This window comes from Mastigoproctus giganteus, chromosome 6 (assembly GCF_048544385.1).
Source record: "Mastigoproctus giganteus isolate SK-2022 chromosome 6, ASM4854438v1, whole genome shotgun sequence".
NCBI lineage: Eukaryota > Metazoa > Arthropoda > Arachnida > Uropygi > Thelyphonidae > Mastigoproctus > Mastigoproctus giganteus.
The window spans coordinates 111953821-111975043 of NC_143580.1; the positions used below are offsets into that span (position 1 = coordinate 111953821).

General features: G+C 39.2%; 1 protein-coding gene across 4 annotated transcripts in view; it reads right to left on the reverse strand.

The window, feature by feature from the left end:
* LOC150084511 (lens epithelium-derived growth factor-like) overlaps positions 1-21223 on the reverse strand; it is a 316821-nt gene that overhangs the window by 166480 nt on the left and 129118 nt on the right. For all 4 annotated transcript variants that reach the window (XM_090375260.1, XM_090375258.1, XM_090375259.1 and 1 more), the window contains exon 8: positions 14081-14198. In XM_090375260.1, the coding sequence (XP_090231386.1) occupies positions 14081-14198 (118 nt within the window). The remainder of the gene's footprint in view (positions 1-14080; positions 14199-21223) is intronic.

Here is a 21223-nt window from a genome sequence, read left to right on the forward strand (position 1 = left end):
GTTGTCTACATATTCAATAAATAACATGAGAATTTTCATTCCCATAGGTGATCGTACACCAGAGGTGGAGCCCGGAATCGGAGGAAGGATGCTATGGTTGACAAAGTGGAGTATCGAGCAGTGATCTAATTCCTGCACTTGCAGGGCAAGAAAGCTGAGGAAATTGATGAAGAAATGAAAGCTGTGTATGGGCAGAATTGTCCACTCTATGACACTGTAAAAAAGTGCAAATGGGAGTTCCAGTGCAGTCATACAAGTGTCTTTGACGAGCCAAGAGAAGGAAAGCGACCAACATCCACAGACAATGAGACGGTTGCAAAGGTTGAGCAGCTGTTGCTGTGACAGAAGTATGACAATTAATTTCATTGCAAATGCAGTGGAAATTAGTTATGGGTCTGCCCACAGCATTTTACATGACCATCTGCATATGTCTAAGGTCTCCGCACGATGGGTTCCAAAATTTCGGATGCCTTCGCAGAAGCAACGCGAAATGCAATGTTCTCACCAACATTAGCATTAGTAGAGGCATTTGATGCAAGAAAGCAAGCTTTTGCAGCATCAGCCAAAAAAAAAAAAATAAAGTAAAATAAATAAATAAAAAATAACCACTTCCACTTCACCCCTCTGTTCATTCGAAGTACCTGTCCAGCTGAGCCTTAAACTTATTTAGGCTGTCAACGTCCACGACAAGGGAAGTCTGTTCCACCTACCAACCACCAGCTGGCTAAAGGCAAATTTCCGCACATCTATCCTACATCTGTCTTTCCTCAATTTGAATTTATGCCTTCTCAGGTGATTATTGGCAGGGTTAGCATTACCATTAGTAGAGGCATTTGATGCAAGAAAGCAAGCTTATGCAGCATCAGCCAAAAAAAAAAAAAAAACCACTTCCACTTCACCCCTCTGTTCGTTCGAAATACCTGTCCAGCTGAGCCTTAAACTTATTTAGGCTATAAACTTCCACGACAAGGGATGGAAGTCTGTTCCACCAACCAACCACCCGCTGACTAAAGGCAAATTTCTGCATGTTTTCCTCAATTTGAATTTATGCCCTCTCAGGTGATTATTCTGAGCGAGAGGAAGAATCCCATCAGCATTGAGCATGCTCAAACCATTCAAGGCTTTGTACAACTCTATCAGATCACCTCGCTGGTGCCTAGTCTCCAGACACTGTAATTCGCAAAACGTAAGCCTTTCTTCGTAAGAGCACCCCTTTGTTCCATTCACTAATCTTGTTGCCCTTCTCTGTACTCGTTCCAGCAGCTCTACATCCTTCTTGAAATGAGGCCTCCAGACCTGTATACAGTACTCTAGGTGTGGCCTGACCATTGCCTTATACAAGGGAATAATCACCTCCTTATCCCTGCTAGAAAAATTCCTATATATCATTGACAATACACTATGAGCTACTCTTGCAGCTCGTCTGCACTGCTCAGAGAACTTCATATCTGCCTGCACAACTACCCCCAGGTCCCTTTCATTCTCTACCACTGTCAGTGTAGTACCACAGAGTTGATACGTTGCTCTGGGGTTGCTGTTTCCCATGTGTAGTACTTTACATTTGTCAATGTTAAACTTCATTTGCTGCCTCTCAGCCCATCTGCTCAACCTTTCCAGATCCTGTTGCAGCAGCATAGTGTCAGTAGTGTCCTTGACAACCCTGCCTACCTTTGTATCGTCTGCAAACTTGGACATTAAGCTTGATATACCATCATCAGTATCATTTATGAATACAGAAAACAATAATGGACCCAACACTGAGCCCTGAGGGACTCCACTAATAACATTAGTCCACGATGAGCAGTGTCCATTGATTACCACTCTCTCTCTTCTCCCTCTCAACCACCCCTTTATCCATAGCAGCAATTTGCCTCCAATGTCACACTGCTCCAATTTGTGCAGCAGTCTTCTATGTGCAACAGTATCAAAAGCCTTTCTAAGATCCAAGTATATAATATCAAAGTTATTCCCTGCATCCAGTTCCTTTGTGACTGCATCATAGTATCCAATCAAATTGGTCAGGCAAGACTTTCCCTTAACAAAACCATGCTGTGTCCGAGCTATAACTGAAGTCTTGTCTAAATGATCCTGCAGTGCTTCTTTAACTAGTGCCTCCATTAATTTTCCTGGAACAGAAGTTAAACTCACAGGTCTATAATTACTTGTGTCAGCCTTTGATCCTCCTTTGTGAATTGGGGTCACATTTGCACATCTCCAGTCTGTCGGTACCTCCCCTGAGTCGAAGGAAGCTCTCATAATTATGGCTAAGGGTTTGCTTACTTCCTCTGCTGCTTCCTTTAATATAACTGGATAGATTCCATCCACCCCGGGTGCCTTTCTTGTGTTTATCTTCAACAATTTCTCCTCCACTTTACTCTCAGTTATTACAAGATTCTCTAGCTTACTGCTAGAGTTGAATACACCTCTGGCATTCCCCTCACTAAATAACTCCTCATGTGCGAATGTCGATGCAAAATATGCATTTAGTTTGTTAGCTACCTGAGCAGGATCATCAATAGTTGACCCATCGATATCAAGTGGACCAATCTGATTCATCCCATTCCTTCTAGAGTTTACATAAGTAAAGAACTCTTTGCTGTTTTTCTTTGCATCCCTTGCCAAGGATTTCTCGTAATCTGCCTTCGCCTGCCTAACCTCCTTTGTAACTTGGTTACAGATCAACTTGTATCTATCATAGGCTTCTGTGTCACGTGTTAATTTGTATGTATCGCATGCACGTTTCTTCTCTGCCATATGCCTCATTAGTTCATCTGACATCCATTTAGGCCTAAACCTTGAACAATATTTCTTAGTTGGTATGTAAAGCCTAGTAGCTTCCAAGATAAGTTCTTTGAATGCTTCCCATTTTGCATTTGCTGTTGGTAACATCATCAGTTGGTCCCACTGTACAGAATTTTAATACTGTCTCAGTCCATCTCAGTCCATTGCCTTTACGAAAGCAATAACCCTTCCCTTTAACCCTAATGGTAGTTACCTCCTTGAGTAAATCCCACTTCAGCACACTGTGATCACTGCCACCTAGTGGTTCATTTATCTGCAGATTCTTAATGCATGAAGAATCACTGCTGATAATCAAATCAAGAGTATTCCTCCCTCTAGTTGCCTCCCGAACATGCTGATGTAGAAAACAATCATCCAGTAAATCCATAAAAGCCTTGCTAGTGTGTGAGTGACCAGCCCCCAAATTCCAGTCATTATCTGGGAAATTAAAATCTCCCATTATAAGACTCTCTGATTTACTGGCCCACTCTATTTCCCTGTACAGTTCCTTATTATACTCATCAGAGTCATTAGGCCTATAGCACACTCCTACTCTCAATTTTGATCTCCCAATGCTTATGTCACACCAAACTGACTCAACACTGCACTGTCCAGCTATGTCCACTGGCTTCACTTCCTTGGATTTTATGTGTTTCTTAACTAATAGCATAACCCCTCCTCCCTTCCTATCCAGTCTATGCTTTCTGTAGATGTACTCCCCAAATTACAGTTCTGCATTCCTTATATCTGTGTGACACCACGTCTCTGATATCCCAACAATATCTGCTTCTGATGTTTTGAACAATACCTCAAATACATCAAATTTATTTAATAAACTCCTAGCATTGGTGTACACGCAAGTATACATGCACCTATTTCTATTCTTAGCTACCCTAACACAACCCATGTGTTTATTTGTACTGCAATGACTCCCAGCAGTCTCTGAAATATCCTGCATCTTGTTTTTCAGGCTTCTGCTCATTCCAATAGAAGCAGTGCAAGAATCTCTTTCACCTCTGCCAGTGGCTACTGTTAATCTATTCGTCTTTGTCTCCCCCGAAGCTAGCAGTTTTCCGACCCACCTAACACTGCCTCGATAGCATCAGCAAATATTCTTGCACCCTTTCTATTTAAGTATATCCCATCCCTGTAGAAGCAATCTCTCATGTTAACAAGTACAGTCCAGGCTGAAAAAAATTCTACCCCTTGAGCCTTGCACAATATTTCTAGGGCCGAACTGATCGACAAGGCTCTCATCATATACTCCCTCCTATCGAGTCTGGGCAGAATTGCAGAAACTTTCAAATTCAACCCTATTTCACAGCTTTTTTTCAACAGTGACCTGTACTTGTTAAGCAATTCTGCCGGTCTCCTACTCTTGATATCATTAGTGCCAACGTGTACAACTATATCACCTTTTGTGCCCTTAAAAGATGACATCTGCTCTACAACGTCATCAACCTTTGCCCCTGGCAGACATACCCTGGTCCTGTTCCACCTATCCTTTTTACGAAGCATGTTCCCCGTTTCCCTGCAATAGTCACCAACAACTACTAGTTCCTTTGGGACCAGCGCATTCTGCCTTGGGGGTTGCCGCTGTGTTCCGCGATGACAAAGTGCAAGCTCTGGCGTTGATGTGGGCAGCTGAGAGCTTGATGGGCCCCTCAATTTAGTTCCTTCGAGGGCATCCACCCTGTCCTTCAAGCTCTCATATAGGCCCATAAGAACGCTGAGTTGTTGCCTGATTTCGATACACTCCTTGCATCGCGCGCACACAAAGACATCCCCAATGTTAATATCATGTCCCGTACCTGAATGCTCATGCAAGCTGTGCATTTTAGAAGGCTGTGATTCAGAAGGCAACTGCCCCCCTCAGTTCTCCTCTGAGCCACAGCACTTCCATTAGCTTGAGCCTTTTGTTTTGCTGCTCTGGTCTGAGTCATGATTTCTTTTAATTTAAATAAAATAAATAAATAAAATGTTTATAGGGTTGTCAAGGACACTACTGACACTATGCTGCTGCAACATGATCTGGAAAGGTTGAGCAGATGGGCTGAGAGGTGGCAAATGAAGTTTAACATTGACAAATGTAAAGTAGTACATATGGGAAACAGCAACCCCAGAGCAAAGTATCAACTCTGTAGTACTACACTGACAGTGGTAGAGAATGAAAGGGACCTGGGGGTGGTTGTGCAGGCAGATATGAAGTTCTCTGAGCAGTGCAGACGGGTCGCAAGAGTAGCTCATGGTGTATTGTCAATGATATATAGGAATTTTTCTAGCAGGGATAAGGAGGTGATTATTCCCTTGTATAAGGCAATGGTCAAGCCACACCTAGAGTACTGTATACAGGCCTGGAGGCCTCATTTCAAGAAGGATGTAGAGCTGCTAGAACGAGTACAGAGAAGGGCAACAAGATTAGTGAATAGAACAAAGGGGTGCTCTTACGAAGAAAGGCTTAAGTTTTGCGAATTACAGTGTCTGGAGACTAGGCACCAGCGAGGTGATCTGATAGAGGTGTACAAAGCCTTGAATAGTTTGAGCATGCTCAATGCTGATGGGATTCTTCCTCTCGCTCAGAATAATCACCTGAGAGGGCATAAATTCAAATTAAGGAAAACGTGCAGATATTCAAAAGACGTGCAGAAATTTGCCTTTAGCCAGCGGGTGGTTGGTTGGTGGAACAGACTTGCATCCCTTGTCGTGGAAGTTGATAGCCTAAATAAGTTTAAGGCTGAGCTGGACAGGTATTTCGCACGAACAGAGGGGTGAAGTGGAAGTGGTTTTTTTTTTTTTTTTTGGCTGATGCTGCATAAGCTTGCTTTCTTGCATCAAATGCCTCTACTAATGCTAATGCTAACCCTGCCAACTTTCGTATCGTCTGCAAACTTGGACATTAAGCTTGATATACCATCATCAATATCATATATAAATACAGAAAACAATAATGGACCCAACACTGAACCCTGAGGGACTCCACTAATAACATTAGTCCACGATGAGCAGTGTCCATTGATTACCTCTCTCTCTCTCTCTCTCTCTCTCTCTCTCTCTCCTCCCCCTCAACCACCCCTTTATCCATAGCAGCAATTTGCCTCCAATGCCACACTGCTCCAATTTGTGCAACAGTCTTCCATGTGCAACAGTATCAAAAGCCTTTCTAAGATCCAAGTATATAATATCAAAGTTATTCCCTGCATCCAGTTCTTTTGTGACTGCATCATAGTATCCAATCAAATTGGTCAGGCAAGACTTCCCCTTAACAAAACCATGCTGTGTCCGAGCTATAACTGAAGTCTTGTCTAGATGATCCTGCAGTGCTTCTTTAACCAGTGCCTCCATTAATTTTCCGGGAACAGAAGTTAAACTCACAGGTCTATAATTACTAGTGTCAGCCTTTGATTCTCCTTTGTGAATTGGGGTCACATTTGCATATCTCCAGTCCATGGGTATCTTCCCTGAGTCCAAGGAAGCTCTCATAATTATGGCTAAGGGTTTGCTTACTTCCTTTGCTGCCTCCTTTAATATAACTGGATAGATCCCATCCACCCCAGGTGCCTTTCTTGTGTTTATCTTCAACAATTTCTCCTCCACTTTACTCTCAGTTATTACAAGATTCTCTAGCTTACTGCCAGAGTTGAATACACCTCTGGCATTCCCCTCGCTGAATAACTCCTCATGTGTGAATGTCGATGCAAAATATTTATTTAGTTTGTTAGCTACCTGAGCAGTATCATCAATAGTTGACCCATCGATATCAAGTGGACCAATCTGATTCATCCCCTTCCTTCTAGAGTTTACATAAGTAAAGAACTCTTTGCTGTTTTTCTTTGCATCCCTTGCCAAGGATTTCTCGTAATCTGCCTTCGCCTGCCTAACCTCCTTTGTAACTTGGTTACAGATCAACTTGTATCTATCATAGGCTTCTGTGTCACGTGTTAATTTGTATCTATCCCATGCATTTTTCTTCTCTACCATATGCCTCATTAGTTCATCTGACATCCATTTAGGCCTAAACCTTGAACAATATTTCTTAGTTGGTATGTAAAGCCTAGTAGCTTCCAAGATAAGTTCTTTGACTGCTTCCCATTTTGAATCTGTTGATAACATCATCAGTTGATCCCACTGTATAGAATTAAATACTGTCTCACTCCATTATAGTCACTTTTACAAAAGCAATACCCCTTCCCTTTACCCCTAATGGTAGTTACCTCTTTCAGTAAATCCCACTTCAGAACACTGTGATCACTGCCACCTAGTGGTTCATTTATCTGCAGATTCTTAATGCATGAAGAATCACTACTGATAATCAAATCAAGAGTATTACTCCCTCTAGTTGCCTCCCGAACATGCTGATGTAGAAAACAATCATCCAATAAATACACAAAAGCCTTGCTAGTGCGTGAGTGACCAGCCTCCAAATTCCAGTCAATATCTGGGAAATTAAAATCCCCCATTATAAGACTCTCTGATTTACTGGCCCACTCTATTTCTCTGTACAGTTTCTTATTATACTCATCAGAGTCATTAGGCCTATAGCTCACTCCTACTCTCAATTTTGATCTCCCAATGCTTATGTCACACAAAACTGACTCGACATTTCACTGTCCAGCGATGTCGACTGGCTTCACTTCCTTGGATTTTATGTGTTTCTTAACTAATAGCATAACTCCTCCTCCCTTCCTATCCTGTCTATCCTTTCTGTAGACATTGTACTCCCCAAATTCCAGTTCTGCATTCCTTATATCTGTGTGACACCACGTCTCTGAAATCCCAACAATATCTGCCTTTGATGTTTTGAGCAATACCTCAAATTCATCAAATTTATTTACTAAACTCCTAGCATTGGTGTACATGCAAGTATACATGCACCTGCTCTTCCTCTTAGCCTCCCTAACACAACCCATGTGTTTACTTGTACCCCCATGATTCCCAGCAGTCTCTAAAATATCCTGCATCTTATTTTCCAGGCTGCTGGTCATTCCAATAGAAGCAGTGCAAGAATCACTTTCTCCTCTGCAGTGGCTACTGTTAATCTATTAGTCCTTGTATCCCCCCAATCTAGCAGTTTTCCTACCCACCTAATACTGCCTCGATAGCACAGCAAACATTCTTGCACCCTTTCTATTTAAGTGTATCCCATCCCAACTGTTGGATTTGTGTAATGCTGATCTTAAGAACATTTTTGATTGGTTGGTGACAAATGATGAATGCTGGGTGTACAATGAAGAAACCATAGCATGGACATGACTTTGAATCGCCTCAGGAAGTCATCAATGAAGTGGAATCATGGTTTCAGGCAAAAAGTGCGGACTTGTATGATCAAGGCATTAAACAACTGACCTATAGATGGGAGAAATGTGTTACTACAGATGGAGAGTACATAGAAAAGGATTAAGGCTCCTGTGAAGTTTCATCTTTCAAGATTATTATTTCTAGGTAAGGGTACGAACTTTTTTGATACCCCCATATGCCAACTTGTAGGATGCTAGCAAACCACTGCTTGGTATTGATGCTTGTTTACAAAATGTACCTTTTTTATTCTTTCAACTTTCTGGTAAAATAATCATGGGATTTACTAGCCGTGTGACACGCACACATAGTCTTTCATGAAATGCAAGTTTCTTTAAATTTCATTAAAATTTATTTCATGATTTCATAAAATAATTTCATATTATTGTCATTTTCATATTATATTATAATTTCATGAAATTATTATCCAAACCTCAATCTAAAATTAATAATATCATTATTACTTTGAGTAGCACCAACAAGGGTGAAATTAGCTATTAGAAACTCTAAGGCAGCACCACTACAGCTTTCTCAAAAGTTATTGATTCTTGAGTAGATGGCAGGCAGCTTCAACAGGCAACATCACGTTGAATAGCAAACATTTTCACATCAACAGTAAACAGGAGAAATTGTGGGTACATTCACATATACCCACAATACACAAAATGATGATCAAAGGGTGACATGAGTAGTAATTACAGACTTAGTTTAACTGCTGTTCCACAGAAAATAATAGAATCACTGGTTAAAGAAGTAATGCAGGACCATCTAGACAGGAGTGCAGTTATACTGCAGATAGCATGGATTTGGTAAGGGGCAATCCTTCTGACCAATTTGATTGAATACTATGGAGTAACAAAGGAAATGGCTGCAAAAAAAAAAAAAAAAATTCTGATATCACAACTGGATTTAAAGAAAGTTTTTAATACCATTGCACAAACTGGAGTTAGGGCAGCATTAACGGCAAATTACTGCTATTGCTAAACGGATTTTTTATTTTTTTTGTTAGTCGTTAGCGCATCGGCTTCTGTGGCCATAATATACCTCCCAAAGTTTTTGCATTTTCTCTGATCCAAGCCCGAGGCGGGATTCGAACCCGCAATCTTTGGGTTGCCAAGCAGGCATTTTACCCACCTGGCTAACCCGACCGGCTCTAAAGGGATGGTGAGTGAGAAAAGAGAGTAGTTATCAATGGACACTGCTTTTCATGGATTAATGTTACTAGGAAGTCCCCCAAGGTTCAGTGCTATGCCCGTTGTTATTTTCTGCATTTATTAATGATACTGATGGAGGTATATCAGGCTTAATGTCTAAGTTTAAAGATGATATAAAGGTTGGCAATATGGTCAATGACAGAAATGATCGTATACTACTGCAACAAGACCTTGAAAAATTAGCTAGATAAGCTGAGAAATGATAATTGCCATTTAACATCGGGAAATGCAAGGTACTACACATATGGATAGCAGTAATCCCAGATTAACATATCATGTGGTACTACACTGGATAGTGGAAAACAAAAAAGAAATGGGAGTAATGTGCAGTCAGATACATTCTCTGAGCAGCAGAGAAAGGCTGCCAGGAGAACTCATAGGGTTTTGTCAATGATATACAGAAATTTTGATAGCAGGGATAAGGAGACATCCATCTGTCATTGTGGAAGTTGATAGCTTAAATAAATTGAAGGAAGAACTGGACAAACTTTTAGAAGGAATGGATGCATGAAGTTTTTTCAGTTTTTTTTGGTTAATGCTACATAAGCTCATACACTTGCTTTCTTGCATCAAATGCCTCTACTACTACTATATTTACGTGGGTTAGTGAAATACAACCACAAAATTTAAACAAGGTCTATGGACGACTTATTATCAGTGATATGTGTGTGTGTTTAATCATGTTACTATGAACCTTTAGAATGCCATTTGTTTCCAAGTTTTGTGTTTACTGTAGAGCAAATTTTGCTTGGCTTTCATTTTTAAAACTGTTAAAGGAAAGCACCATATGCAAAAGTTACTTGGTTTTTAATATTATAAAATAATTTTTTTTTTCAGTGAAAAAAAAATTTAAACATTTAGAACTTTTAAATAATCCTTAAGTCCAAATTTAAATTATTAAATTTCTGTTGAATCTATCTATGGGACTACACATATGGATAACTTGTGTATTTTTACATAATCCATCAAATTTTAAATTATTTATCTCTCTCTCTCTCTATACATTAAAAAGGTTTTCCTCCTAGTGATATTTATTTGCCCCAATGGGAGAATAGGGGAGGGCAATTATGTCACTACAAATGTGCAGGTAAATAATTACATTGTTGTCTTCCATTGAAAGACAAATGCCTCCATAATGTTCACCAACCTCGTGCACGTGCTTCACTGTCTGATACATGACCACAGCTGGTATTATTTGATTTTCCATTGTAATGTCGGCTGATGAAGGGACCCGATATAGTTTGTATATTTATAAATAGTTTTAGTATTTTGTAAATATTTGTATAGTTGGTGAATATTTGAGTTAAATATTTTAGTCCTGCTCCTTTGGATGCAGCAGTATTTCTCATACATTATGGAACCCGAAGCAAAAGGCCTTTTCCTAAGTGACCTATGTAAATAATTACATAGTGATATTTATTCCACCTTGAAAATGCTGCATGGTGGGGCAGCCAATGAGAGAAGAGCGATGCGGGTCACGTGGGTAGGGCAATTACGTCACTATAAATGCACAGATATATAATTACATAGGTCATTTCCTGACTGGATATTGATCAGCACATTTCGACAGGTGTGCCTTTTACATATAAAAGATCTGACTTACTCTGTCATATCTCTACGTTTTATATAGAAAAGCGTGCACTGGGGTTGAAGAGTAAAGCGAGCAGGTGGCAAAGTCCCCTAGCTTCATTAGTAATAGTTTCTGAAGAATCCCCCTAAGCAGAAATGCCAAAGAGAAAACATATCTTTAATGATTAATATCCAACATGGCAGAGTGTGAACTGTGCAAATAAACATTGGTCATGACAAGAAATTTGATGTAACTGACCATGTTAATACAAAAAAAGCATAAAATCAAATCAACTTGCCCTGGAAATGCTGGTTTTTAGCAAAATATTTGCAGTATTTTCGAGTGAAAATCCAGTTGAGTACCATCTTACTGTATCAAGTGAGTTGACGATGGCCTATCATATTGTTAAATACCACAATTCCTTTAGATCAGCTGACTGCAACAATGAACTATTTAAAGAAATATTTTGCAACTCAGAAATAGCTGGTAAATATTCATGCGCACGAACTAAAACTGCAGCTCTTATTAAAGACATTATTAGAGTATTTTGTAGAAAAGATTTATTGGCAGATTAAAAAAAAAAAAAAAAAAAAATCAGTGTTTTTGGAGTATCTACAGATGCAAGAAACCACAAAACAGAAAATATCTTCCCTTTAGTTCATTATTTTTGCAAAACAAAAGGAATTCAGATAAAAATTTTAAAAACAGAATCACCACCAAACTTCAGATTGCACTGCTGATTTCATAATTGACATGCTTTATGAGTACGGCGTTGATATAACAAAGTGCATTGCTTATGGAACAGATAACACTAACACAAATTTTGGGGAACCATTAATAAAAGGCACAGACAATGTCTTTTATAAATTATGCAAGAAAAATTAATTTTGATTTACTAGATGCTGGATTTGGATGTTCTGCACATATTTTACAAAATGTAATATAGTCAGGAGCTGAGAGACCATCCTGTGATGTAGAAATGATTGTGGTTAAAATATTATCGTACTTTCAACTTATGCAGTGCATGTTGAGTGACTGGAAAAAAAAAAAAAAAAAAATTTTTGCTCTCTACTAGACATACAGTAAGAAAATCTACTGACCCATTCAAAAATTCACTGGCTAAATTTTTACAATGAAGCAGAGAGAACATTAAAAATGTTTGAAGTACTGAAAGAATATTTTTACTCAGAGGAAAAGTCCCCAAAATGTATTTTGAAATTTTTGAATCATCAGTAAATGAAGCATACTTCCATGCAATGCTTAACATTCTTGGTTTATTTAATAAACAAATTCTAAAAACTGAAGCTGCACAAAATAACTTAACTGAGGTAAAGACTTACATCTAAGAAACCATTGACATGCTTACATTATGCATTGACGAAAAATTTATTCCTTTTGGGTGCACTCAGTTTGATTGGATAATAATATTCAAAAGGATGAAATAGAAACATTTAGAGAGGAAATTTTTGAAATGTTGATTACAACCCGTGACTAAAAAAATGGTTGAACCCTTATTGAAACTAAAGTATATGGAGTGGATGCTCTTAAAGTCTCTCATTTGGAGAAATGTGCAAAATATGTGTACTTACGTTACTGATATGGGCTTTCAAGTTGACATTTGTTATTTAAATCAGTTTTCGTCATTTAAATATCTGATTACAGAAGAGTTGAAAACAAGGAATGAGGAGTGGCTTAGTAGATTTTGTTAGAGCTAATGGTCATCTTTTTTCCCCCCTTTTCAAAATTTGAATTTCAAGAACAGATCTCAGAATTTGAGAAATTGCATAGTTTTTCGTTTGCCATTCCAGCACACAATAGAAATGTGAAAAGAATATTTTTGCAAATAGAAATTCCGTGGCCCGATAAACAAAATCACTTAGATATATAAAAACCATAGATTCTGTAATGATGTGTAAATTTAACATGTAAAAGTTTCTATGACATGATTAAAAATGATGGAAGTTGATTAAGGCAGGCAAAAGTAATTTAAAATATGATTGAAAGCACTATTGCTCCTAATGTTTCACTGTAATACTATTTATTTATTGAAGAAATATGTAATTTGTTTTTTTTTCCAATGAATTAATGTTTATATGTTCTTCTGTAAACATAATTTGAATTTTAGAATATTAAAAAAATAAAATAACCAGTCTTTTTTTTTTTTTTTTTTTTAAGAAAATGTCCCAGTTTTTCTCATTCTAAACTCATTTTATCCTGGTTATCATCAAAAGCATCTGGTCACCCTATTAACAATAAAGAATACTTTGCAGACATAATTATACTAATAACAGTACAACATATCTGGGTATATCACAAAATGTCCGTCAAGTAAACAGAAATACATCAGCTCAAAACATGCTCTAAATAAAATAGTTTCTGATATAAAAATTAGTTCACTATAATCTTACACCTGAATGAACAGATTTTACCCCCAAAACTTCCTTCTCAATTGAATGAATATATTTCTTGATGAAATTAAGAGAGAATGTGATGGATACTGAAAACTTGAACATCCATTACAAATGAGAATGGGTCCTAAAAATGTTTTTCATACAGTGGCACAAACTCTGATCAAAGTGAAAACCTGGAGCTTCAAAAAACTATTTTTGAAGGAGATAAAAAGTTCACAGATGAAAACTCTCTCTTTCAAAAAAACCAGAGAAAGTCCAAGATTTCCATTTTTAAGTGTAAAGAGAAAAATCATAAAGTTAAGTGACTTAAGGTATATGTATTATAAAATTTGTTTAATTAGTTGTGGTTGCTTGTGTATATTTTATATACAATATATTAATAATGTAATATATAATATATTACCCCTAGGGGTAACTGTACAGTCTGAAAAAATTTTCTGAGAAGTGCAGACTGAATGCTAGGGGAGCTTGTGGGGTATATCATTCTGTCACTGATATACAGGAATTTTGACAAGCAGGGACAGGGTGTCCCTGCTTGTTAATGTTTCTATCCTGTTTGTCAGGATAGAAACATTAACATAAAACAGACTATAGACATTAACTATAGAAACTGTTAATATATTAAGTTTCTGTAGTTTTTTAGCATAAACCAAAGCTCAAAAAAATATATATAATAAATAATAATAAATAAAATAACATTTCATATTACAAGTTTTTTTTTTTTTTTTTTTTTTTTGTTATACAAGTTAAGGAATACTTCAGATGTAAAAATATCTATGCAAAAACACCATGTTTCATTACAGCTGACTTACCTGTCACTACTGCTATTAGTACTGCTACTGTTACTACTAACTTCTTTTAATGATGCTTCTTGAATGGGTGTGCTGGTGTTATTTGGTGTTTTCTTTGGTGAAACAGGTGTTTTGACATCTGTTAGAAAACCAAAGAAGAAAAGTTATAATATACTCACTAAATAGCCAGTTACAACTCTAGCATTTGTCCTCTAGACAAATACAGGACAAATGCTAAATAACCAAAGTTACAACCCTCTATTTCGCTATAATTATATATATACTGTGTTACCAAAAGTATTCGGATGCATGGTAAACTGCAAAAAATAGCTTTTAATTCAAAAAATCTAATACATATTTCGAAGATTTTATTCTTTCTTATAATCTTTACATTCAAAATCTTCTGAATAAGCCTTTCACCTTTTCAAAAACTGCAAACAGTGAATCTAATATTGATGTCACCCTTAGTTCCATCAACCCTGTGGACTTAAGGTTTGAAAATGGCAGAAGGTTATCAAATTGTAGCAGGATACTTAATGATTTTGTAATAACTGAAAGCAAAGTGGAGGAGAAATTGTTGAAGTTAAACATAAGAAAAGCACCTGGGGTGGATGGGATCTATCCAGTTATATTAAAGGAGGAGGCAAAGCAACTAAGCAAACCCTTAGCCATAATTATGAGAGCATCCTTGGACTCAGGGGAGGTTGCCACGGACTGGAGATGTGCAAATGTATCCCCAATTCACAAATTGTTTGTTTGTTATTTGGTTTTTAGGAGCATTAGCAACTAAGGCCATATTGCTCCGGAATATATGTGGTGGTCATTCCTTGATCTTTCCGCATCCTCCGTATTTGGTGGTGACAGGTTCGAACCCCGGTCTAATCAAGAAGCGTGTACTACGCACTGCTGCTCCTTCCCACCTGGCTACGGAGACGCCTCCCAATTCACAAAGGGGGATCGAGGGTGACACGAGTAATTACAGACCAGTTAGTTTAACTTCTGTTCTGGGTAAAATAATGGAGTCACTGGTTAAAGATGCATTGCAGGATCATCTAGACAAGACTGCAGCAATAATTCAGACACAGCATGGGTTTGTTAAGAGAAAGTCTTGTCTGACAAATTTGATACGATATTATGATGTGGTTACAAAGGAACTGGATGCAAAAAATAATTTTGATATCATATATTTGGATTTCAGGAAAGCTTTTGACACTGTTGCGCATGGAAGACTATTGTACAAATTGGAGCAGAATGGTATTAAGGGTAAGTTGCTACAATGGATAAAAGGATGGTTAAGTGGGAGAAGACAGAGGGTGGTAATCAATGGGTGCTGCTTTTCGTGGACTAATGTTATTAGTGGTGTCCCACAGGGTTTGGTGTTAGGTCCACTGTTGTTTTGTATATTTATCAATGATATTGATGAAGGTATATTAGGCTTAATGTCGAAGTTTGCAGATGATACAAAGGTTGGCAGGGTTGTTAATGACAGTAATGGCAGTGTGCTACTGCAACAGGATCTAGAAAATTTGGGCAGATGGGCTAAGAAGTGGCAACTGAAGTTTAACCTTGATAAATGCAAAGTACTGCATATGGGTAGAAGTAACCCCAGAGAAATGTACCAACTGTGTGGTACTACACTTAAAGTGGTAAAAAATGAAAAAGACCTGGGAGTAATTGTGCAGTCAGATATGAAGTTTTCTGAGCAATGCAGGCAGGCTGCCAGGGCAGGTCATGGGGTTTTGTCAATGATATATAGGAATTTTGCTAGCAGGGAAAAGGAGGTGATTGTCCCTCTGTATAAGGCAATGGTCAGGCCATGCCTTGAGTACTGCATACAGGTTTTGCGGCCTCATTTAAAGAAGGATGTAGATTTGCTTGAGCATATACAGAGAAGGGCAACAAGATTGGTGAGGGGAATGAAGGGATCCTCTTGCCAAGAGAGGCTTAAGTTCTGCAAATTGCAGTGGCTGGAGACTAGGCACCTGCGCGGTGATCTGACTGAGGTATATAAGGCATTGAATGGGTTGAGCACGCTGAATTCTGATGGGATCCTTCCACTTGTTCAGATTACAAATCTAAGGGGACATAAATTCAAATTAAGAAAAGAAAGATGTAGATTAGATGTGCGGAAATTTGCCTTTAGCCAGCGGGTGGTTAATTGCTGAAAGACAAACTTCCATCTGTCGTTGTGGAAGTTGATAGGTTGAATAAATTTAAAGAGGAACTGGACAGGCATTTGGAGGGAATGGTGCAATTTTTTTTTTTTTTGGCTGATGCTGCATAAGCTCATACACTTGCTTTCTTGCATCACATGCCACTACTACTACTACTTCATTGCTGATTGGGAGGTGACGCCTGATCTTTAAACAGTGACCATTGGGCTATAACTTTTTCACTGAGGTCTCAGATGGCTCCTCAAGTTCCAGTGGTTCATCATTTGTTTCCTCAGGACATTCATATATTTAGAGATGCTTATAGGAATAAACATGAGAAAGGTTCTCTATGAATCGTATCAAATGGGACAAATTCAAGTATTTTTTGGATTTTTTGGTTCTTGGCGGTGCTCATTCTTCTGAAGTAGGGGAACTTACAGCTCTCCAATACAACATCTTTATGGCTACGGAATGCTCGGCAAAGCGATGACATGTGTAAGGCTCCTGTTCCTTGGTGGAACACAGAATTGTCAACTTTAAAACTTCGGGCACAGCAGGCTAGAAGACGGCTTCAGAAGGGAAGACATTTGTTTCCTCAGGACATTCGTATATTTAGAGATGCTTATAGGAATAAACATAAGAAATTCCACTCGGCTATAGCTAAAAGCAAACAGGGGTGCTGGTAGAACCAAATTGGACAGGTAGGAAATTCCGATCCTTGGGGACTCATTTACAAAATCTCATGAAACAAATTGATCAGTGGAGACATTTACAACACTGTGGTTTTGGATAGACAGAAATCATTTGATTGGGTGTCTTCTGTAGGTACAATTATTACAATTTTGTTCCCCTTGGATTTGCCTGAGTTGGACGCTGCTGAGCAAGCTGAAATTTGTGCAGATAAGTCCTATAATGGTTCTTCTGACTTGGAGCTGTTTTCTTTGGCGGAGTTTGGTGTGGCAATATCAAAACTGAACTGTAAGAAATGTAGTAGCAGTAGTAATCGTGGCATGTGATACAAGAAAGCAGGCGTATCCAGGGATCTTATTGAAAATCAAGTTCAATTTAGTTTTTGGTCATTTTTTTTTTTTTTTTTTACTATTTTCCAAATATTCTACTTAATCTGTTTAACAGGTATTTTCTTGAAGGTATATTTCCATGGGCCTGGAAGTTGGCCTTACTTAAAATATTGCAAAAACCTAATAAACCAAGGACTGAGCCTCATGTTTATCAGCCAATTTCTTTACTAGTAGACATGGGCAAACTATATGAACAATTTCTCACCCCACGAATTTCTTATTTACTTTCAGCTCATAATCTTTGCTCAGATAGATAATTTGGTTTTTTAGGGGTGTGTGGGTTTTTTTTTTTTTTTTTTTGCTGGTACCCAGGACTGGGCGTCCTATCCTGGGTGCAGGATTATTTTATGCTGGCATCCATCAGTATTGCACTACCTCCAGCAGATAGTGTTTGGGTTGGGGTGCCTCCGATGGTTTCCCACAACTGCACCGTATACTCTATGCAGTAAAACAGTACTCTGTGGAAGCCAGAAGTGAAGTGTTGGGTTGTGTTATCATCTGCTGTTTGCCGCAGGGGCCACTGATGGAACTCCACTTTGCGCACCACTAACCTTTGGGAGATAGCAAGCACTGCGTAGGTCACCATTTGGCAGGTAGAGTCAAGTCTAAGTGATGTTTAGATTTTTAGATCCAGTGATTGTCTGATTGTTAAAAGGTTATGTACCAGACAGGGTTTTCCATTTCTCGAACAGGTCCTGGGCAAAGGCAATATGGTACTTCTTTGTTTTCTAGTACTTGGTGATCAAAGTTTTTTGGAAGACAGTGCATCCTTGTGAGTAGAGTGCATCTTATATCCTCGTAGATTTCACAATTGTACATAAGATGGTCCGAGTTTTCAGAGGAACCGCAATGGCACATGTCATCAATGATACCCAGTGCTTCCAATTTTCCTTTGATTGATCCATGGCCAGCAAGTAGGAATAAGATGTAGAGGCCAAGGGAGAACCATGAAGGTGACTCTGGGAAGGTTGTGAAAATATCGGGGATGAATTTTTTAGTGATATTTCCTTTAGTAGAATTAGTCCACCCTGACTGCCAAGTCTGCATTGTGTTGTGTCAGCTACTTTTTCTCTGCCTTGGATCAGTTGTGAATCCAAGGCACATGGTGCATTCCCACTTGGAAAGTATTCTACCACTTTCTTTATTATTTCAGGCCCTAGTAAGTCTAGTCTAGGCGTCTTGCGGATCCTAATCTTGGCAGTTGCAAGAATCAGTTCTTCCAGAGTGAAGGGAGGTTCGGTCTGAGTCAAGTATGCTTCATTTCCATGGCAGAGCTGAACTGGGTGGATGGTTGGGGTAGCCATTTGCTTGAAAATAGAGTTGAGTATATTATTTATTGTGCTTTACCAGGTTGTTGTCATTGTGCCATCCGGTAATTTAGTTGTTGGGATTACTTCACCCCTGCGAAGTTTGTTGGTAGTCACTTTGTAGACAACACCCCAAGGATCGACACTGCCCATCGTGAAAATGAGGTCCTCCCAAGATTTCTTCTTTCTCTTCCAAATGAGGACAGTGTATTTGTTTCGCACTCATCTATATTGTTGCCAGAGCACCTTGACTTCCACCTCAGGTCAGTTCCTTCGGGCCCACTGTACTGTCTTCCCTTTGTGATTAATCTCACATCTAAGCATCTGCAACTCAAGGGCACCACCAAGGGACAGTGCCCGGCATAGGGGTTCTTCTTCCTAACTGCTGCGTTAAAAGCAGCCATAATCAGGTTTGTGATTTGTGTTGATGCTGATCAGGTCCTATCCGACTTGCATCTTCCAGTTGAAGTCTGCTTGTCTGGGTCACCAGAGGTACACAGAATAATGCCCAGTCTGCTTTATTAATAGCATATCTATGCACCAGATGTCTTTGAATTGGGGTGTGTAGATTGTGTTTAGTGTCAAATGGCACCAGCTGTTTCCCCCATCTCAGCATAGTATACATTGTGGGTGTGAAACAGAACATTGTCAATGCCAGAGGTTTAAAAGTGTATGGATCTTGTATGTGTGTAATTTTGTGTACCACTGTTCCTCTGGTAATTTGGCTGCTGGGCCCCTAATGGGACCGAATGTTGCCCCACGGAGGCAGACCAGGTGCACCAGTATTATAGTTATTTACTCTGGCAGGTCCTGCCACCTTCCTAGGGGGCCAAGAGTGTTGTTTTTGGCCCCTAGGAAGGGGTCCAATTTCTGTGATTAACTGTCTATGTTGATTTTCATAGATTACACAGTCGTATAGAAAATGTGCCCAATCCTCACTTTCACCACAGGTACAGTGGGGATTCATCAGCCAGTTCCAAAGAGTACAATTTAGCTTTAAGGGATCCATGACCTGTCAATAGGAATGTAATATAAAGTCCTGGAGCATACCACTTAGGTGGTTTGGGCTAACCATGGCCACCTGTGGAAAAAGCTTTTTGGTAGTAGCACCTTTGGTCTCCTGCTCCCATTCAGTTTGCCACATCTGATGTAGTCATGTGGCAATTTGCTGTTTCTTTTCCTTGATGTCATTGGCAAGGTTTGGGATTGTGCCTAGGAAACTCATGGGGATTCTTTTAAATTTTTAATATAGCCCTTTTTTTGCAATTTCAAGGTGCAGCAGTAGGGTACCGGCGAAAACTTGCAGGGCCAGGATCCTAAGTGTACAGTATGCTCTAGTTATTGTTAATAAGATTGTTCTTTAAATGCTATTTAATTTTGCTCAGTTTCTAACTACAGCTGTACGATGGAACCATATGCCAGCACCACAGGAGATTACAGGTAAAAATACTGCTCTGTAAATGAGTGCCAGGGTTCTGCATTTGAGACACCAATCAGCTTGGCTAATTCTGCCAATCATTCCGGCATAGTTTTGGACTTTTTTGGTAAGTATGATGGGTGTGGATAGAATGTGAATTGGAGTGTGCGAAATGAAATGTCTCATCTCAAAGGTAATCACCCTGTGGTCAGAGGTTGTCCACACATCTCGCACTTTCCAATCAAGTAAGTAGCCAGCTAGGAATCTAGTGGCAAGGGTGACATCAATGGTGGCCTCCCACACGATGCTTGAGAAAGTTGCAGGGTTATTTGGCAGATTGATGACAGTAAGGTTTGAGTTAGCCAAAAATTCCTCCATGCATCATCCGTTGAGTCCCACAATGATCATCCATGTCATAACGGAGAGCAGAAATTTAGGTCAGCACAAATTACAATCTTCTGGTTTGGGATTTCCAGCTGGGCTGTTTGGAGGTATCTAGTTGCAGGCATAATGTCGTCTCCTGGTTTGCAGTAAAGTGAAATGGCATAAAGCTCCCCCAAGGGGGTGATCAGATGTGCACACGCAGCCCAGGCCGTGCAGAGGTAGTCTATCCTCATAACAGTGATGTTCGGGTTTTGCACCACAATGGCAGTCCAGGGGCGTCACCTTCCTTTTATATTATCTTATATGTGGGGGGGGGAGTATCCCTTTAGCTTTTTTTTTTATGGGTATAGGGTTCTTGCAACATTATAACGTCACAATTCTCCTCGTCTGCCTTTATTCTAATCTGTTCCACGATTGTGCAAGTCCTCTGTGCATTTACTTGGAAAAATTCTCTTTGTCACTGAACTTTTTAGGCAGCATCCACCTTAATCAGTTTTGGTTTGGTGTATACTCTTAAATTTCAGATAGATAGGACAATTATTGTCCCTGATCAAGTGATTATGCTGAATCTTCTGGGCCTTACAGTTGGTACAGACAGGCGCTGTGGACTTATTCGGGCAGGAGTTGAAGTCGTGCCCTTGTTCAGCACAATGGCCGCAAGTAGAAACAGCCTGAGTGCATGTGTGCATAGTGTGGCAGAACAGCAACACTTAAAACATTTGGTAAACACCACATGCTCTTTGAAGCGGTGGCTTCCTCATTGTATGTATATTCTATTTTGGTTGCTAATTACAGGCCATGCTGATGAGGCAAGCTCTACAATC